The sequence below is a fragment of the Simochromis diagramma genome, unplaced genomic scaffold (genome assembly GCF_900408965.1).
Source record: "Simochromis diagramma unplaced genomic scaffold, fSimDia1.1 OVJJ01000321.1, whole genome shotgun sequence".
NCBI classification, from domain to species: domain Eukaryota; kingdom Metazoa; phylum Chordata; class Actinopteri; order Cichliformes; family Cichlidae; genus Simochromis; species Simochromis diagramma.
The window spans coordinates 10,891,502-10,912,805 of NW_024386772.1; the positions used below are offsets into that span (position 1 = coordinate 10,891,502).

At 37.9% G+C, this 21,304-nt stretch overlaps 1 protein-coding gene and 1 long non-coding RNA gene across 2 annotated transcripts; one reads left to right on the forward strand and one right to left on the reverse strand.

Annotated features, from left to right (window-relative positions):
- Positions 1 to 8,376: 8,376 nt before the first annotated feature.
- Positions 8,377 to 10,261, reverse strand: LOC120744163 (RING finger protein 222). The gene has a single exon (XM_040048329.1). The coding sequence runs from the start codon at positions 10,119 to 10,121 to the stop codon at positions 9,501 to 9,503; it is 621 nt and encodes a 206-aa protein (XP_039904263.1). The 5' UTR covers positions 10,122 to 10,261; the 3' UTR covers positions 8,377 to 9,500.
- Positions 10,262 to 15,263: 5,002 nt separating this feature from the next.
- Positions 15,264 to 20,380, forward strand: LOC120744167. Its single transcript, XR_005698314.1, has 2 exons — positions 15,264 to 19,435; positions 19,511 to 20,380. It is a non-coding gene; the product is annotated as an uncharacterized LOC120744167 (long non-coding RNA).
- The last annotated feature ends 924 nt before the right edge of the window (positions 20,381 to 21,304 follow it).

Consider the following 21,304-nt stretch of genomic DNA (forward strand, 5'->3'; position numbering starts at 1 on the left):
CAGAGTCACTTTATAAATACGTATTGCTGCACTTTGTATTTTTATATATTGCTTGTTTATAGTTGATTCAAGAGGCCCACACCTTTTCTACAGTTGGTCAAGATTAAAGATTTTAGAACTCTGGTTTTGTGTGTTGTAATAAGTACAAACAATAACTCTTTGCATAAATGGCTTATGCAAAGAAGAAATTACACACACGCACAAGCGCACTTTAATCAAAGCTGTGTGTGTGTGTCTATACACAACACACACACCTGTAGTCAATCATTTTCAGTTTGGTACCCTGCAGTCTTAATCTGATTAACTAGTTGGATTAATTGTAGTGTCTAATAATCAGATTTTAATATAATGCAAGAGTTTTATAAGATTTTTTATTTATTTTTAACATCTCCACTATTCTTCATGGCAGTGGTTAAAACTTCAGTCATCACAGCAAACATCACACCTCAAAACCATCTAAGCCACAGCCACCTGTGATGTCTAACTCCTGTTGGGATAGATTATGGATGGCTTTGAGGCAACATGATTTGCTGCTATAAGAATAATACTGAATTGGATGTACATAGTTCTGCACCTAGAAAAATGAAGTGTGATCAAATATTTCCAGTAGTAAACAACAAAACTCATATGCCTACAGAAACAACTCACTCGTATAAGTCTATGGGTAAACTTGCATAGACATCACACATCATGCCCATGATGTATTTGTTAAATCTTCCCATTGTGTCCTGAAGAACTGCAGAAGAGCTTTTGTTGTTTTGGGTTTTTTTTGGCTGTTTTTTCTTTGAGCCATTTTAAAGCCACATGGCTGTACTTGTTGAAATGTCCTACAAGCATGTATTTGATCATTTAGGTTTTAAATATAAGCATTTTCATCTCAAGCCAGCCTTTTTATGTTTTTTTGCATTTGTTTGGGTTTTTTTTTTTTCAGAAAAACGTAACAATTATTTTTTTAGACTATATAAAAAGCCACATGCCTTATATGCAAAAGTATATTTACATGAGAAAATTTACACTAAATGAAATCAAATTTGCAAATTTGATGACCTGACAATGGCACGTGGCAGGATGAACTATCACACATGAATAACTAAAGATAAAATGACCTAACGACAGGTCATGTTTTACAAGGGGCTCCTGCCTCCACCCTTGGGCTTGGGGGTGGGGTGGAATGTAGAAATGTGAAAGTTTCAATAGCAGTGAATGCAATGCTGGAAATTATCTTGGAAAACTTGCATGAATTTAAGTAACTTGAATGGCTGAGAATCTCCAAAGACATTCACTAAAAACAGTATAATATATATTTATAACAGTATAAGGAAGAGAACATCTTTGGATTGTAAAGCTCTAAGGTTATAAGCAAAGATTTATTTTTTTAATCATAAAAATAACAATTGTAATAAACTAAAAGCACTTGAAAGTCAGAGTGAGTTATGGCTTTAATTGGGATTTTAATTAACATTTTAAAAAGTCAACCAGGTTGGTTACAATTTTAAATGTGCTTTATTTTAATAGAACTAAGATAACCTAAGATAAAAGGTCAGCCCTCTAACCAAATACTACCAGAGATACCTACTCAACAACACTCACACCATTGTGTAAGGTTTGGGGGTTGGTAGGCAGCGGACTAAACTAATTTGAAGTCTGTGAGGAGGGATAACGTCTTAAATATATCAAGTGTTTTATGTGTTTGATTAGCACAAGTGTTTTAAAAGGAAAATACTGTGTTGTTTAGTATTACATAGTTGTTTTGATTTTTTGAGGGACACCGGGTTAAGACAGTTAGGGGTATACTGAATAACTCCCACCCACAGTGGTACCCCGTACTGAAACTTGATAGAGACCCTTGGTCCTGCACACACAGACTAAAAGGGCAGACAGCTCTTGCTAAGGAAAGAATTCGGGGAGCACTTCACTGTAGCAGCAGCAACCCAAAACTAGTTCTTGGCCATACATCTTCAGCAGAAGCACAACAAACGAGAACAATGGCTGATGAGGCTGCTGATATAGATCAGCTTGAACCACAGCCCAGCCAAATCCACAGTGACTCTCAGTTTACTGGACTAGACTTTCTCTTGATGCTACTGGAGATTTTGACTATTTTGCTATCAACCATTTGTCTTTCGTTTGATGGATATTTTGGCTGTTTCCGACTTCCAGATATCGAGGCCCCAGAGAGGTTAGCGCAGATTTTGATAATGGTAAGGCTCTTTTATTCATTCATTTTTGTATTTATTTAATCACTACATTTATTGTGCTCTGTATTTTTAAGTAATCACGAACAAAAAAAAATTGATGTAACTTAAATAGTGTGGCTGTTTGTCTCAAACATGAAGCAGGGGGGTACGTTTAGAAAGTTCATTCTGGAAGTTAATAAAATAACAGAGCTTTTTATGATGTTTATTAAATGTGAAAATTGTAAGTTTTCTTATGTTGTTTCTGGTTCTTTGTAGATGCATTAATGAAACATCCTGCCAGAGGTCGTGTAGACAAAACAGAAACGTCCACAACAAGCTGCAGCTGCTGATTCTTCAGTATTTGTGCTCCTGACAAGTTTCCAACACACCAGGATATTTTGTGTCTATACGTTTGTATTATAGCCTACAGGCTTCCTCAGTAAGATCTACAATTGCTGACAGTAATTTGTTTCTTAATGTATTAACAAATGGCCTTGTAGTGTAGTGGTTTACACATTGCCAATTTGATTCTGTGAGAACCTTTGGGCTTACATCTGGAAGGGGATGTAGTATAAAAATCTGCCAAATAAAACATCTGGAATGGGCTGTTGTGGTAATCCTTTGTGTACAAGATAGCAGCTGAAACTCATTTACAAGATTGGAAAGTATTACAGTACAGAACCTAACGGAGGCCAGTAATTGTAACTACCCAAGATCCAAGCAGTTGGAGGAGCCCTTGGAAACCTGGAATGAAGAGTTTGTATCTGTTTGCCACTTTTATTTCTAAATAATTGAGATCCAAATAAGTTGCCCGAATAAATCAATTGTGTGACTGCACTTTGATTAAAATAAATAATTAAATACTGGAGCCTTTCTTTTATCACTCATTCAAAGTTAGGCAAAATGGTTTAGTTCACCTCACACTCCACTAATTTAATCCTAATAATTTCCTTAGGGATTAATAAATTATGCTGATTCTGATTCTTAAGTATTTTTATTCATCTTAAGGCATGAGAAAAAGATTTTTGAACTTCATTTTTTTAAACATACTTTTCAAAGAGTTTTTTTTTTTTTTTTTTACATGTGGACAACTGGCTGACCACTGTGCGTGAAAGGGTTAAAAGTTGTGCTGTGAGATAAGCAGAGCAATTTGAGGAAGCCAACATGTTTATTTATCTTTAGCGAGTTCTAATTAAACACTGTTGGGTAGCATACCGACATAACATATTCATATCTTTGTAATTCCAGTATCAGAAAGAGCATTAGACCACACGAGTATGTCATCCCTAACTCTTGTGTTTGAAACCATCAAAGGTTTCAGCACTGATAGAAAAGCCACTCCTGTCCTTTATGTGGAATATCTGCTCCAAGTGACTCAGGTGCTTCTTGTCTCTTGATGGCTATAATATACCAGCAGTGAGGGCTTACTTTGCTGCAGTATGATGGCTACCAGGATGTTGTAATGAGAGCATTACATTAATGTGTACACATTCTGAGCACACCGTCCTGGCTGTTTTTACCTCTATTACAGTGCAGCATCACTGCATTCAACCTTGTGCTTTGGGTACAGAAACTGGTTCTCTCTTGGTTTGTGGTCTTGTTAACATATAATGGTAATGAGCAAAGGTAGATTTTGACTTTCTTATGGTCTCTCTTGAAGCACCAGTGAGTATGACTGAGCCTTACCATTGTCAGTGTGAGCAAACTTGTCTCCATGTTTTGTCTCTGACCCTTGCTGGGTAATTTGCTGGGCCTATTTTGACACTGTGGGCTTTTGACCAGGCAGCAGAGCTTGTCTGCAGATAACAATGTCTTTCGTGCAAAAACAGATTGAAAAACCGATTCTGAGCATACAGGATATTGTGTTCCATAATTTTAAACAGCAATGTTGTCATGTTTATGGTACATGTTCAGTAGCTGGGGAAGAAACATTTACAGCATATTGAACATTCTTGAGTCCCTTTGGCTATCTTCAGTATCAATTGCCTACAGTATTGATACTATTGTCTTCAGCCTTGTACTTGTTTGGGTACAACAATTGGATTTATGTTCTTCTTAAAATTGATCTCAATAATTTAAAAAAATAGAGATCAATAATCAGTCATGGTTGTATCTCTGAAAGCACCAATCATAATTTGGTCTTACTGTTGCTGGTGTGGGCAAATATCTTGTATCTCAAGATCTGTCTTGCGAATGGACACTGGAAGTCTGCAGCCAGGACATCCTCTAAACTGGTTTACCAAAAGCCATGCTAGCACAAAAACTCCTACCACAGAGCGGTTTTACTGCGGAGAGGAACAGAGAATGAGTCAGACATTGTTTTAGCAAAATTACATACAAACTAAATATTGATTCAGCTGGGTGCCATAATCCCAGCAATACAACAAGAATGCGTTTTGGCACCAAAGGAATTTTGATTTGTAGACATGCTTTTGGCTACGATTGTCTTGTCAAAATGCTGGTGGCCATTCATAGTCATGAAGGCATCACAATTATTTGTGCTGTCTGCTAACATCTCATTTTCGAGTGTCAATCACCTTACACACTTGCAATAAATTAAGGTCTACCCAGCACGTGTCGACCTTGACACATGTTGACTGATGCATTCTGAGCACAGCCAATGCTTGAAACTTTGGCTTGTGTAGTTATTACTGCACAGGGGTGGGAAGTGGCCTCTTTTTACACTCCCTGCTTCCACTGAGTTCAGATGATTTTAGAGGACACATAATGGGTCATCTGGTTGAGAATTTACTTCTGAGTCACGTTTGACGTTGCAAATTAAACATCTAAACAGGAACAACAAATCCAGGCAAATGGAAAAGTAGACTTTCATTACTAAGAAAAATATAACTGTCTTTACTTGATGATTGCTTCAAATGCTTGTGAAATCACAAATTAACATCATACTACACTGCCCTCTTCTGTTACAGGAGGATCCTGTCATCTTTAGGACAATGATATCTGAAAAATATCTGAAGGTAGAGTACTTGATGTTTTAAGATGGAGAGAAAGATGGGAGAATCATATCACCAATATAAGTGCACACATGTATTTGCTATATTTTATGACTACATTAATGTCAAGTTTGTAGTAAAGAGGTATGGAAAAGATTTGCGTCATAAATCATAAACTATAATAAAATAACTTTCTGAGGAATAAATCTGACTCAGTATGCAAAGTTATTTTGTGAAAACATCGTTTAACATGATTGAAGTTAAATTTTATATAACTTCAATCAACCACCTGAAACCTTGCAATTTTTTTTTCTATCAAAATTCCTCTTCTGTTCCTGTTGCTCTGTTTTATCTACTCTGTTTACCATACTCATCTTTATACATCTCCATTAGATATCATCCGTTAAATTTTGTACATCAGTGCCAATTTAGGCAGGTTCATTAATGAGTTAAGCTATGCCCTCTACAGGATGTCCCTGGTAGTGACATATTTCTGACACATTTCTTTATGCCAGCGGCCAAGTTAAAAGTATGCCAGTAAATACATTTAACTCTTACTAGTGTTCATATTCTGTGCCTTCACAACATGGTTTGAGTTCATTTTGACCTAGGCTAAAAACTCCCCCCGTCAAATCCCCTCAAATTTTGAGCTACAGATCTGTTTAGGATGTTTATAAAGCCGTGTCTGTGTATATAATAAATGGATGATTAATCTTTAATGGTTTCAAGAGCAGCGGAATTTTTTTTAAAAGGTTTTACAATTCACTTTTAGACAAAGCAACTATTGTCACACAATAATTACTATAATTTTAATCTAACTTATTTAAGAATAAATGGAGGAAAGACCCTGCTGTTATTTAAACTAAAAAAAATCACCTTACCGTGACGTGATGGTGCTAACTACTCTACTACCATACCACCCTTTTTCAGGTCACATCTCTGGGTCAAGACACCCTCCAACCTCTGTATGACCTCTGTTGCATATAAGCAACACTGTTTGTAGATTCACCCATGACCCTTGTAAGACCAGCAGATGTCTCTGCAGGAACCCATTGGAAAAAAAAGTTTCAAGATTCATCTAAAGTCCCAATTTTCTTCATTTAACACTGACTGGATCTGAAAAGCTTTCAAATAGATGCTGGTTAAATTTGACCCAGAATAGTCTCATTTCGGGCTGAAAGAATAACAGAGTTTCTGCTGCTGTCAAATATCAAAACAGGTTAAACCTGACCCAAACACAATGTGTTAACTGTCTTCACTGAGGACAAACTTGCTTGACCAGTATGTGTATGTATGTCATTGACTGACACACATGTGCACTGACATTAATGAATAAATCCACAAACTCAGTAGATGCAACAAATATCTGTGCATAAATTACAGTATATTCTATTGAGTTTTGGGTAAATTCAACTTAATTCAAATCAGTTTTATTTATATAGCCTTGAAAGTTGCCTTGAAACACAGGACTTAGCAGTCCTTTGTCATGGGTCACTCATTTGAGACTAATAAACACCACATTTCAGCTGGGTATGAAGTTTGGAAAGACATTTTGGAAAGAATTAATGACCATTTGATGGTACTGATTGGGAGTGATTGTTAAAATACATACAATCAGTGTAAGTTGAAAATTGTAAATATCAGTGTATCATCATACATTCTGGTTTTTGCACAGTTTTGTCATCTAATGCCATCTAACTTTTAAGGTACAGCAGCCTCAAGACCTAATACAGTTAAACATGTAATTAGTTGTCATGAAATTATATATAAGCTATAGATAATAAAATTACTTTTCAAACCAGTCCTAAAAGTGTTTATTTTAAAGTTAGGAGTCTAAAAAATTGGAAGCCAGCCCTCAGAGGTCTTAAAAAAAGCAGTTTTTGATACTTAATTTCGACCTTAGTGTTATTAGCATCAGAAGTGACTGCCTGTTTAATTCATATCCTGTGCCATAAATACACAGCAGTCAGTTCTATCACACCAAAACACCTAAAAATCCGAGAAAACTAAGCATTGTAGGATTTCATTTGTGGTCCCTGGTCCACTTAAAAATAAAGAAAGTCTTGAGGAAAGAGGAATTCGGAGTAAAGTTCACTCTATTAGTACGAGAAGTCTATTTTTCTGTAATAGTTATTGTAGGTAAGAATTGTTGAGGTTCAAAAAGGAGACAGGTGGCTTAATAAACCTTACAAACACTAATAATTTGTTTTAAAAAATGTATTTCATATTTACTTTCAAAGGATTATATTTAAAAATCCAACTTTTCATCAAAAATAACTTAATAGTTTTACGAGACTTGTTTGTGATTTTCAAAAAACATTATTCAGCATTTCGATTTAAAAAAAATACTTTTGAATTAAATGTAAGCATCTCTTAATGAATAATTGTAGCTAAAAACTTACAAAGCACCATTAGCATGGCAGATATATTTTCCTTATATTGAAACATTGCTACACTTTGTTCATTAAATGCTGCTTTCCTTTTCTACTTAAAAAATACAAATCCTGCATTCAATATCTGACATAAGATAAATACCTTAAGCACTTGAGATAATAGATTTTATGATGGACAGCATAATCAGTATATATTGCAGCTGGATCTAGTTTATATACTGATCTGTGGCTTAGCTACATTCACACAGCAAAATGTATATATCTCAAAATAAGGTATCAAAGCTTTTCAATACTTGAGTACAGTGTACATTGTTTCTCTCTAATATACCCACTTCATACCAGCAAAGCATGTAGAATCCTATTTCAATTAAAATGTTTGTACCTCCATCTGTTACTGAGGAGGAAAGAAAGCCCCATGATGTTTTTCCTGACGAGCTAATATGTTCAACTTACATCTGAAAGGTCTGAGAATGGCAGTGCTTTATATTGTGCGTTTTGTTAGTCGCACTGAGAAGTAACTGTGTTGTATCCGTTTGATGATTGACTGGACTGACTTAAGATTGAATGATTTTCTTTCTTAAGTTTGTATCAAGTGCTTCAGGTTCAATGACCTTCGACCCCTTGCAGTAAAAGCAGAGAGAAAAATACATAAAAAACATTTCCTAGCCATACGTAATGTAAATAAATATAGTTATCAGCCTGTGTTGTTAGACTGATTGCATCTTTACTTGTGTCATTAGCCAATATTGTAGCTCAGAACATTCAAAGATGTTTCTACAATAATCATATAACAGATGCTGCAGTTTCACTTTGATAATCTTTGATAATTAAAGAGAAAAAGACACATATAGACAGTTCTCCTCTCAAATGGTTTAATTTATGTAAATATTCTATGTCTAAAAACACACACAGTATGAACATGTTCACTTTTTGTTGTCAATAATTCGAGGCTATTTCTCTTGTGCTCTTGTATCATCACAAATGTATTCTCAATGTGGGGCCATCTATCAATATGGAATCCAGTAACAGGGTATATTATCTAAAAGATAAACTAATACTTTTTAATATTACCATTATGAAGACAAATATATCTGACAGGAAGAACCCTCTGCAGGTTGTAACTTGTAGGACTGGCTCAGCAAGACAACCAACCCAGAGACTGACAGAAACTAGGAGTGTACGGGTTTCCCAGTATGGTGGTGATAACTGCACAGCACATTGTCAAAATGAGTCTTTACATTTGTCATGAGGCTCCACCTGCACTGCCATATACAAGTGTTTTAACAGTTTGCTCAAACGTTTAATGTTAAACTTAGTGTATATTTTTAATATATCATTTGCAAGTATGTGTGTTTTTTTAAGTTCTATCATCTCATTTTGTCTGCAAAAATAAATAAACCAAGGTCAAGTTCATATTAAATGTACCATTTCGACTTTCTTTTTTGGACAAATGCAGACAAACTAAACAATCCTGAGATCGGGGTTGAATGTGCAGCTTGGCTTTGCGCACAAAGGTATTTGCTGCTGCTTGGAAACAGGGTGTTGAACAACAAACAGGGTAACACAACTAAAGTTAGCAGCTCTAACAGCAAAGTGATTGTTTTCTTCAGCTTTTTAACAGTTCAATTACGTTACTGTGTCCACTTTTATTGGATTTACTATCTATGGGCTGTGATATGTGGTTCTCCAGCAGGTTGAACACGTCAGACAAGATTGCAGAACAAAAGGTTTTACTGTTTGAGGCTTCCTAAGATAAACACTTGCTTGGCGATTCTCAGTAAAGGACAAGTCACGTGTATAAACTTTTCCAAAGAATCAAGGAAGGAAACTGATAACATCTTAAAAATCCTCACTCCAACTAAAGCACACCACTCCATTTTCAGTAATTCTGGACACTGAATACAGCCAATCGCGTGTCTTTCTTTAAATGTCAGTAAATTACTCAATTCTTTGACCGAGGCATGCGGATCGCTGGGCTACATCAGTACAATCCAGGGAAAAACCGAAGCTGTCACTGCGAGTAAAACAAACAAAGACAGCAGGCAGAACAACCATCCCGTTGTCGTGCAAATCCTACGCCTGCGCTGGGGGCGAGCCACAGATATTACAACACCGGGCGCATCTCCTTCAGTCATGGGTCGCCCTTGGGCGCTTATGATGAATATCTGGGATCCCTTTTGGCAGGGGCTGATCCGCTTCTGTCGGCGAGCTCGCCGAGAAAAGCCTCTAAAGCAGCGAGTGATACAGTAAACTTCACTCCGTAAACTGTCTCCTGAGGCGCGCCGTGCGCTCTGCTGCTGTCCCACCGGCAAAGGGAGAGGTACCTTCAGGGTCTGCCGCTCTTTCGGATCATTATCGGCTTCGAGTGAGTTCAGCGCTTCATTTTGTTTTTCGATGAATGTAAGATGTCGGCAGATCGGGCAAACGATCGTGTTTCTGATATTTCCATCGCTGTTGATGGTCACCAGCGTTTTGACGAGACAATCGTGGCAGAAAACATGTCCGCAGCTTAAAGTTCGTTCGGTCCCAGAAAGATACTCGTAACATACAGGGCATTCTGGTCCGTCGTCCTGGCTTTCGTCCTTATAGAGTGCCATACTTCCAGTGTGAACTTAATACAGAGAGCATGAAAGGATAGACTTTGTTTACCCGTTGAGGGAAAGCTCCAAGTTCTTTCTCTTCGATACAACTCTCTTACTTTTAACTGTGGGTGGAGCAGAGGCGTGCATAAACGTGTGGCACAGGGTGGCAGTAATCCTTGAATGGTCTTACCTCCCCCCCCCCCCCCCCCTCCTCTCAAAAAAGAAATAAATGAAACATGTTGAAATAATATCTAGTTTAATCACAGTCTTTTGACTAAAACATAATATAGCTTTAGTCATAATTTAGGCATCTAAATTATTTCATACTTACTCTAGTTTTAGTCAAATTATTACCATAACATTATAGCAGACTAAAACTAAAGTTGAATCAGTTGACTAAAATATAAAGTTTTGTTTGCACTTAATTGGATCACTTTCAAACTTGTCCTGCCTTTCTCCAAAACTTAATTAGCTCTGACTGGATCTATTCTCTCAAGAATATTTTCATTTTCATTGTTCAATGATAAAAGCATCAAGATATTTCATCATAGTTTTTGCGCAATCATTTTTATTTGATTATCATGTTGTTTTTGTCAGGTTGTTTGCAAAAACTATGCAAGGAAAGTTACTGGTTAACAAAATTAGTACACAGCAAATTTAAAAGTGTTAAATGTATTGGTGTTAGTAGTCTTCTTGCAAAAGTAGAGTTAATTTTACTCTAAGTAGAGTCACATTCTTTTAATGTAACTCTGAGGTGTAAAATGATAGTAGTTAAAACCGAGTGTTAAAAATTTGTGTTTCTATGTCAAATCTGGAGGTGTTAAAATGGAAACATTAACTCTTGACCTCTTAACTCCGAACTCCTAGAGGGGCTATGACCAGAGGTGGGTCGAGTATCCAAAAATTGTACTCAAGTAAGAGTAGCATTACTTTAAAATATTATTACTCAAGTAAAAGTGAAAAGTAGTCGTCAAAAAAGTTACTCGAGTAAGAGTAAAAAAGTACTTGGTGAAAAGACTACTCAAGTAGCGAGTAACTGTTTGAAATGTCCGATTTATTTTATAAATAAATGCTATCAGACAAACAAAATAAATAAATATACAAATTTTAGTATTTTCAAAAGGAATATATGTAAAAAGATCCACAAAATAAGGCACAACAATTCTAATTTCAAGATTTCAGATTTTCACAACATTTTTCAAACAGGCTTTGTTCACCAATACCTACAGTAAATAATATAAATATATAAACAGTGCAAACAATTTCCAGTGACAAGATATGCTGTAAACTTTAGATTCATTTTTGCTCCAAATGGCACAGCAGCTTCAGAGAAAACAGAACGAGGCATCTTCAACATATGTACATACAAGGCAGCTCAGTTTACCATAAATTGTATAAGTGTGCATTTTTTTCTGCATATTTAGCAAAAATGTGCCCTTTCTTCACTCGGTGAGGTGATGGTTAAGCTTCAGCAGCAGTTTGCTCTCAAGGTTCTTTCTGTGAAGCTGTAACTGTTTAGCAGTGAACAGGAATCCTGCATGACTGAGAAGTCATTCACAAGCTCCAGATGCAGGAAGAGCTGTATTGATTTTGATCAAGAGCTTCTTGATGTGAGGAACACCATGCAATAGATCCACACCTCCAGTGAATGGACATGAAAGGTACCTCTCCAGCTCCCCTGCTTCTGGCTGTCCTGACCCCATGGATCCATCATCTTAGTCGGTTAGGCTGCTGTTTACGCTGGCCTCATCCAGCTCTGAGTCTAGGTGATGTCTGATGAAGTTGAGACCTGTGGAAAGATGTATGGTTTTCAAAAGAATTAGCTCTGGTCATTATAGTGCTGTATACACTGCCAAGCTGCAGATGTTTGGCAAGAAGATTTGATCACACTGGAGATGTTTTTTTACTAACTCTTGTAGAAAAACAACATCCTGTCATTCATATCCCGTACAAACAGTTTGCAATGAATTCCAGATTAAGTTTAAAATAAGAATGCGTCCAAGGCTAAGCAGTGCTAGCCAATAGATCCTCCTGTTTGGCTGTTACTCTGGGAAAAGACGAGAAAGACGGTGATGAAAGCCGTGACTGGAGCTGCGATGTAGCCTATATAATATTTATATTTTACGAACGTGATAATTCTGTAAATTATAATAACGTGATATTATATTGTTCAAATGTGAAAGGTATATTGTTAGAACAATATCCTTTTCACTTTTCTATTTTTCTTTGCCTGGGTGGCAGCTCTACACTTCCGTATCCGAGGCTTTTCAATGTGGCCTCACAAAATTATCACGACTACAACAACCATGAAAAGAGTTGGATGGACATTGCTGCTCAATCACAGCTGCCTGGTCAATGTTTTTCATTAGTAATTTAGCAAAGTTGATGGTGGTGGTGTGTGTGTCTGTGTGAGTGAGTGAAAGACACAAAGAGGGAGAGCGAGGGACAGATTTTGTATGATAAGCTTCATGTTATAAACGCACAGTTTGAGCACTCAGGTCGCATCAGAGCATCAGGCCGTATGGTGTGAGACCTGCATCGTGACCTATGAACTTCTAACCCCTGAGATTCAATTGCACAGTTTGAGCAGGAGCTGAATAACACGACTGAAAAAAAAAAATCGCACAGTGTTTGCCCAGCTTAATGCAGACTGTTTAAACTAAACAAGCTGCTGTTTCACATAATAAACCCTGTCAGTCGCAGTATTGCCTTCTGTTTTAACAGTTAAAGCAGTAGAGACGAGCTGTTTGCATGTGCGTGGAACTCTAGCGTCATTAACCAGGCTAGCTGTTAGCTTATAGCTCACGCTAGTGTTACGGATTCAAATATTGGGGATGGATACAAGAGGAAAAACCAAAATAACAACACTGGTCCGGCCGGGTTGAGTCAAACGATGATTTTAATGATCACACGCGTGGGAGATGGACACCGTACGCAGACAGCATCAGATCTCAAAATGGTGGAGCATTGATCAAACTCTTATAGCCTCTAGTGGCCCCCACCTAATCATAAAAGCCTAAACATTCACATTCTTTCTCTCACACAGCGCCTAAGCTACGACCTTGGCTCCCTGTTTATCTGCTCCTGCTGAGATGGGGCAGAAAACCTCTCCAGTATGTTCTGTTCTCTTCTAATCAGACAAATAAGGCGATGACTTTCTGCGAACAGTATTTCTTATAACTCAGCAGTATAATGCATCATAAAACAATATCATTCATTCACAATAAATCAGCAGTCTAATGTAATGCAAATCAGTTTAACAAATGTAATAGTTATCACCTTCTTCTAATTCAGGAGAATAATGCAAACTAAAACTACATAATAATTCACAATCTTTAATTAAGGGTCTAACATGGCATAAAATAATATTATAATCCCACACACTACAACATGTAAAAATATAATATAAGCTCTAAGGTTCACAGGAACAGTTTAATTAGACACACGTTTAGTATTTTTCTTTATATTCTTGTTTCCATCACTGACTAGGGATGGGTATCGTTTAGGTTTTATCCGATACCGGTGCCAAACCGGTACTTTTGAAACGGTGCCGGTGCTTAAACGGTGCTTAAACCGGTGCTTAAAGAATGGAGAACACAAAATTGGTCCAAAAACCTCTCATGTTCAGCTGTTTTTTTGTAAAAAGATAACAATGTTAGCCTTTTCTGCAGCTATAGGGGATTTATGGCATCACTCTTGGCTGGAAGCAGTGCTTAAACAATGGAAAAAAAAACACAAACTTTGTCCAAAAACCTCTCATGTTTAACTGTTTTCCACTTTTTCTTTGGTCATTTTAGCCTTTTTGGCCAGGGTGAAGGGAGTATCTGCCATCAAACAAGAAGACAGCCGCATGTAGCTATGATGATGTTTGCTAGTTCACCTTACATGCATTAATTTAATAACGTGGTTAGCCTACTCAACGTAAATTACACACGAACAACATTAAGCTACTCACGCAGAGAAGAACGGCTACTGCTGCATCATCATCCGTCATCATTTCTGCTACACTGGCAGGGCTAGGGGCCAGGACTCTCCTCTTCGTGTTTTTGGGGGATGTTGCTAACTCCGGGTCCGATAACAGGCAACCCACCGGCAGTAGATGTGCTCGGTTTGAGGTCTCACAGCAAGCTATCAAATACGGCGCATTTCTCGGCTTTTAAAAACAACGCTATGTGTCGCCAGGTGTTTCATCAGATTTGAGGTGTTACCTCCTTTGACAGTATCACCTTAAAGCACTTGTTGCAGGCTGCTGAGTTTGCATATTTTGCTGTGAAGTACAGCCAGACTTTTGGCCGCTTTGCCTTGGTCATTTTTAATCTATAGCTCTGCTCTAAAAGAACGTACGTACCTGGCCCCGCCTGCTATCCTCGGAAACGTAAAATGATTGGCTAGAATCTAAAGTGTATCACAGCTCAGGAAAAAAAAGCAGCGAAATAAAGCAGCGAAATAAAGCAGCGAAATGTGCGCTGCTTTTCGGTCTGGTTACTACCGTTTATGTCAGAACCGGATACCGGTACCCATCCCTATCATTGACATGTTCAGTATGATTACTATCAAAGGAGAAAATAAACCCTGTGTAGTTTAAAAAAAACTTTAGTTTAATCAAACTGAAATGTTGCTGAACTCTGATGGACATGTCTTTTAATCTTGTCAACAAAATCCGTAATCATCTAAATCTGCCATTTATCATCTTGTAAAATGTTCCCTCTGCTTCTGTTGCACATCTCCCCCGACACTCTCTTCTTCACCTGTCATGTGCAGCTGGTCCAACCCCTGCATGCCTCCTTAAACTGGTGTGTTTAAATCTCTTTACCTCTGTTGTGAACTTTACACAAAGTTTGTGGTAACAAAATCAAACTGATGAAGATCTCCTTTGAAAAACACACACTCACGAGACAAAATAAAACCAGACTTCTCAAAGTAAAAGCAGAGACCTCAAAGCTGGTAGTACAAAACACAGTGACAACGTGCGTATTAGATACCCTCACTCCAAAAGCATAAATATAAAAAAAAACGAATCTCCAAGAATATCATCCTAAAAAATGGCACTGAGGGGGGTGTTACAGTGGAAAAAAAGCAGCCATATTTTCATCAGAAAATGCTGAATTTTAGTAAAAACAATGCTCTGCAGTTTGATACTGTCGTTACAGACAAAGCGGATGTTTAAAGCATTTGGACGCACATTTGAAATGCCATAAGTCTCCTTATCAGCTGGAAATATTAAAGCCATAAAATGACTTTTGAGAGTGGATAAAAACTATTGAACAACAGCAATGTTGAGCCTGTTCCAAAATTTGAATGTACATGTGTTGAAGGTGCGGCTCTTGTTGAATTATTAAACATATTTTTCTTCAATCTTTCGAGCCATAAAAAAACAAAACAACTTTTAATTTTCTTCTGCTTGAGTCTCAGCCTCGGGTAGCTCTACTTATCATTGATGAGTCAGTTGTCTGTTTGTGCTACTTTTTTCAAGGAACAGTCACCCTTACCAACATTATTGGTAAGGGTGACTTTATGTGTTTGGTTACTTGCTTAATAAGTGGATGTACTGTGGAAAGTTTAACCTTACATACATAGATCTGACAGTACAGGTTCTGAGGTAACTATTTACAAAATGTATCCTATCCAAAAGTTCTTTGCAATGTTACATTGAGAAACATTATCCTTAACATATTTGACCCGCATAAAGTACTATGGCCATCACGCTGTCATTTAGAACTGTTTAAATAACTCGTGTCTTAAGTCATCCCATCATACAGAAAATAAAATAGCCGCATGGTTCACTTTTACATCACAAAATGTTAGAAATATAAGCCATTCATAACAACCTGAAAGGTTGGGAGTTTAAAATGCAAACCAATGGAAGCAGAAGTAGAAGACCATAATGTCACAGAGCACACGATGTCTCTTATTGTGTAGACATTTATAAATAAGAGCTTAATAAAGACGCTTCATTTCTTAAGAAATATGCAGGTGGAGTGGTCTTTATCAAAAGTAGAAGTCACGTCTGTGGCTATACCATTGTACACCACAACTTTAAAAATCTTTAGTGTGTGAGGCTGTGCAAATAAAGGGTGACTTGCCCTTCTTGAACCTGCTGTTGTGTTGCTTTTTGAGTGTTTGAACCCAGCGTGTGACAAACCATCTGTTGGGGGTTGTGGATTTGACACCTTAGCATTGTGAAAGTGGGGAAACACGCTTCAGGCTGAGCATAATAAAAACGCAGTCATTCATCTTCCAACTGTATCTTTCTGTTCTGACTTCAGAGTCCTTGTTTGTTTACTGAGTCATACTTTGGGAGTCGTACTGTTGTGATACTGGGGAGAAAAGGGTAAGGTGTGTGAGACTAAACCATTACACAAAAAACTTCAAAAATCTAAAGAGTGTGTGAGACTGCTAGCTGTGTTGTCCAGCAATAAACTTATCTACAATGTGTTAGTGACTTGTACTTCTGTCCCATTAAGCAACGGTTTAACAAATTTCACTGCAAACTATAAAAGGAATCTGGATCTGTCAAATCTGTCAACTTTGAGTAGAGTTCTGTTATTTTGACCTCTTTTTATGGGCCCAAGATTTTGATTCTTTTTGCATGATTTAACCAATTATGTTTTTTGGGTTAAATAAAAAAAACTTTTTTTAGGACTTTAACCTGTGCCTAAATTTCCTTCACTGCTCGGTCCATCACACACAATGTGCATGAACTTAAAATCTTTAGAGTTTCATACTTATAAAGTATAGAAAAGAATACATTTATTCCAATGTATGAAATACACTTCTTGTAAAACAAAAAAAGTTGATTCAAAATGCATTTAAAAAAAAAAGAAGCTCCTGCCATCACCTTTCTCCTGTACACACACACACACACACACACAGAGATCATAAATAGGAAGGATTGCAACAGCTTTTTAGATTTTCACTCTTTGTTGGAATTAATATGAACAGCCACATAAAATTCATTCCAATTATTTGCCTCTGCTTCAATTAAGATGTATCTTTAAATCTACCTTACCTTTCTTGTTCAAAAAGTTTACTGACATAGTAAAGAAGTAGCTAGGGAACTCAGTAAGTATGAGCAGCAATAACTTAGGGACACTTTCTTAAATAAAGAGGATTTCATCATCCGCAGTTCGTGAAAAAAAAAGTGCCACATTAAAAACAAATCAGCAGATCCACAAATTATGGATACAGACTCTTTTCAGCTATAGAGGTAAAGGTATACTTCATGCACTTATCAGCTTACAGTTTAAAGGCTTGCATTAGAGTGCATTGGTGCACACTTGGGCATCTTTTATTTAACATGGTTATACCATTGTGAATTTTGCTATATAAATATGCTCAAGAGTCTATCATATGTGTGACATCCAGCTAAAAATCGAAAATATATATTTTTAAATCAGTAACTTTGCAAATTTAGAGGAAATGTTTTTGGACAACAAATGAGTCGCCTTTAAAACAGGGTTTGAATAATTAGCGCTGACAGACAGACATACTTACCGTGTGAAAGGACCACGGATGTCTTGGAGCAGAGAAGTACGCTGTATTGTTCCTTCTCTCTTATGCATAAGCAACGCCAGCCTGTCAGAAACGCTCTGTGCGGGCAAAGCTGGTTCCAACGCACGTCGAGGCATCAACTGGCCTTTCTGCCGGCTGGCTGGTCCCTCAGCTTTCATGCTGGGATCTGCAGCACAACTTCGCACTGGCCACTGGGGCACGGCAAAACTTGCAAGTCCTAGTCTGACTCTTCACTGCTCGCAAAGAATTAACAATTAAAGAAAGTGATCCAACACGAAACTCAAATCAAACAGCGCAGTCGGAATCGTCCACAACCACGCTCAGTTTCACAAATAAACAAAAAACTTGCACCAGCCATAGACACAGGAGGGAAAACTGAAAACTTCCCAGAAACTGACATTGTAATAAATTAATCACGCTAAAGTCGCCTCTACGCCTTTTTGGAAAGGTCCAGAGCCTTTATACATAGCATATGCCAAGCAGACTTAGTGCGAGATAAATAACGTGTAGCCTTAGAATTTAACATTTACAGTATAAAGAGACACACAGGTCAGTACCTTCGCTATTGTCTCTAAACATTGAGATCCATTAAAAAAAACAATCAGTTTTATCAACAGAGGACCCATGAAACGAGCAAAGCTGACAGTTCTGAAGAGCACGGTGCATGCTCTCATTTCACAAGTTGGCCTACATTTTCCAGAAAGACCACACAGTTAAAACCTGTAAAAATACTGAATTAAGAGTTTTGGACTATGTTTTACCAAATTAAAAACAAATCCCGCAAAGCTGCTTCTAACACAAACATTTATCTTTCAGATCAGTGTCTAAAAAGCACCAAGCGCTGGAGCTTGCTGCTACTGGTGGATATTTTACCTGGATCTTTGTTTAAAAATGTCTTTCAGTCTATTGGTCCCTGTGTGCTCACAATCATCAATACCTCACTGGTTTCTGGTCAGGTCCCTGTTTATTGTAAGAATGCTGTTATTCACCCACTGTTAAAAAAAACCTAAGCTTGATGCTTCTCTTCTCAGTAGCTACAGACCGATTTCAAAATTACCGTTCATTGCTAAGATTTTAGAAAAGGTTGTGGCTAAGCAGCTTATAGCTGTTCTAGATGAATACAGCATTCTGGATAAATTCCAATCTGGCTTTCGTAGAGCTCACTCTACTGAAACTACACTTCTTAGAGTCTCCAACGACATTTTGATGAGATGTGATGCAGGAGAATGCTCCGTTCTGTTGATGCTGGACCTGACCTCTGCCTTTGATACTATGGACCATCATATTCTGCTAGATAGGCTGAGACACTGGGTGGGTATATCAGGGGCTGCTTTGGACTGGTTTGAATCCTATTTGCATGAACGATCCTTTTCTGTGGCTACCTCTAAGTACAGTTCCTCTTCTACTTTTCTTGCCTATGGTGTGCCACAAGGTTCAGTTTTTGGGCCTTTATTGTTCTTGCTGTATTTACTTCCTCTTCAACACTTATTGAGCACTTTTAAGGACATTTCGTATCACTGCTATGCAGATGATATTCAGTTATATATCTCCATGATGTTTCCAAGCTACAGATTTTGCATAAGTGCATAGACTCCATTAGAGGTTGGATGGCTGGAAACTTTCTTCAACTAAATGAGGAGAAGACTGAAGTGTCATGGTCCGGGTGTGTGCCAGGGTGTCTCCCTCCAAGTTGGCATCTCCACCCCTGGGAGGGGCCTCAGTGTTCTGCTGATTGCTCACACCTGTGGGTAATTAAGCTGGGGACTCATAAGGCCAGCGCACTCAACCTCTCTTTGCCAGATTCTCAGCTAACCCTAGTTAGTGCAGGCCACCACTGTGATGTTGCGCACGCTTTGTAAACGACCTTGTCTCATTGTGTGTTTCTCTCACAGCCACGCACCAAGTTGCCAGACACAAATCTCCGCCGAAGAGCTCCAATCCGGACGCTGGACCACCTGACAGTCCCACGGGCTGTTCACCCTGACTCACCTGCCTGCCTCCCTGCCTCAACGCCATGAATTTCAGACCACTCACCCGGACCACCCACCCCTCCACGCCACTACAGACCACCCGCGGCAAGTACGCAGTGCTAAGGAAAATTCAGAATGAACAGCTTGCCCATATTCCTCCTGAACCATACCTGAACGTCTGTACTCTATTTACAGGAACTGCTGTTTCCACTGACCAACACCAGATTGCTTACTTAGCCCAGGCTGCTTAAAACCCTTTTGGTTTAGTTGTGGCATTTTGCACTTGTTAAACGCACATTCCAGTTTCCTGTTTATGAACACTAACTGAGAAAATAAACGTTGTCTCTAAAACTACTTACGTGCTGTTCGGCGTCCAGCATTTGAGTCCTTTCTCTTTTGAGGCGGCCTCGGCCGTGACATGAAGTCCTTGTTTGTACTCCTAAAAATTTTGTACCTAGTGTTATGGGAAAACTTGGGTCCACTTGCTACATTTGCCAAACTGTCTATCAGGAACCTTGGTGTTACTATTGACTCAGCTCTGACTTTGGATGCCCATGTAAAATCTCTGGTTCGCTCCTGTTTTTATCACTTGAGAAACATTGCTACGCTGAGTCCCATTGTATCCCATTCCCAGCAGGTCCCTGAGGTCATGTGACCAGGGCTTGCTGGTTGTCCAACACACGAGGCTGAAAACAAAAGGCAACAAAGCTTTTGTAACTGTGGCCCCCAGATTGTGGAACTCTCTCCCTTTGAGCCTGAGATCTGTGGACTCCGTGGTCGCTTTTAAAAAAACAGCTAAAAACTCATCTTTTTAAACTTGCTTTTGGTTGATTTTTATTTTTAGGTTTTAGCTTCTGTGAAGCACTTTGTGATTTTTATCTTGAAAGGTGCTATATAAATAAAATTTTACTTACTTATTGTCACGGATTTCTAGAATCGATTCGATTCAGATTCACAAGGTTCCAAATCGATCGATTCGATCAGGGAGAGGATGGACAGACTGTTTTCACTTCTTGAAAAATCAGTTCCAATATCAGTTATGCATTAAGAAAAGTATGTATTTGAATATTTTGTGACATTGTTATATGTGTTGCATTAGTTCGAAAGTTTTTTTTGTTATTAATAAATTGATTACAACAACACTAACTGTCACTGAACTCATTTTATTTTCAGGTATTTTTAACATCTATGAACATAATGGTCACTTTGAACAATTTTACATGGATACTGTTAAATTCTCATTTTATTCCATACAATTCTCATTATTCCATGCAACACTTTTGAGCATAAACCATTGGTAGGGGAGATTAGCGCGGGAGGGTGTCCGCCTGATCTCGACGTGTCTCAGCGTTTCCCACATTCTTATACCTTCAGCCCCCCCTTCCACAGTCATAAAACCTAAACATCCACATTCTTTATCCCACTTTTCGAGTTTCATTGCTAAATTGGTGTACTTAGGTGCTACTTTTACAACAGGGAAGCAGGTTTTCTCATTAGCAGAAATGCTTTTACAACAAGGAAGCGGGTTTTCTCATTAGCAGAAATGCTCAATAGACAGAAGAACAGAAACCCTAAAAGAAAATTACAGTGAGATTAAGAGAAACGGCCTTGTTTTACGCACACCACGGGTCAAGAAGGAGTCAGAATAATTTTTGTGTGTGTATATTTGTGTGTATTTATCCCACTTTTCGAGTTTCATCGCTAAATTGGTGTACT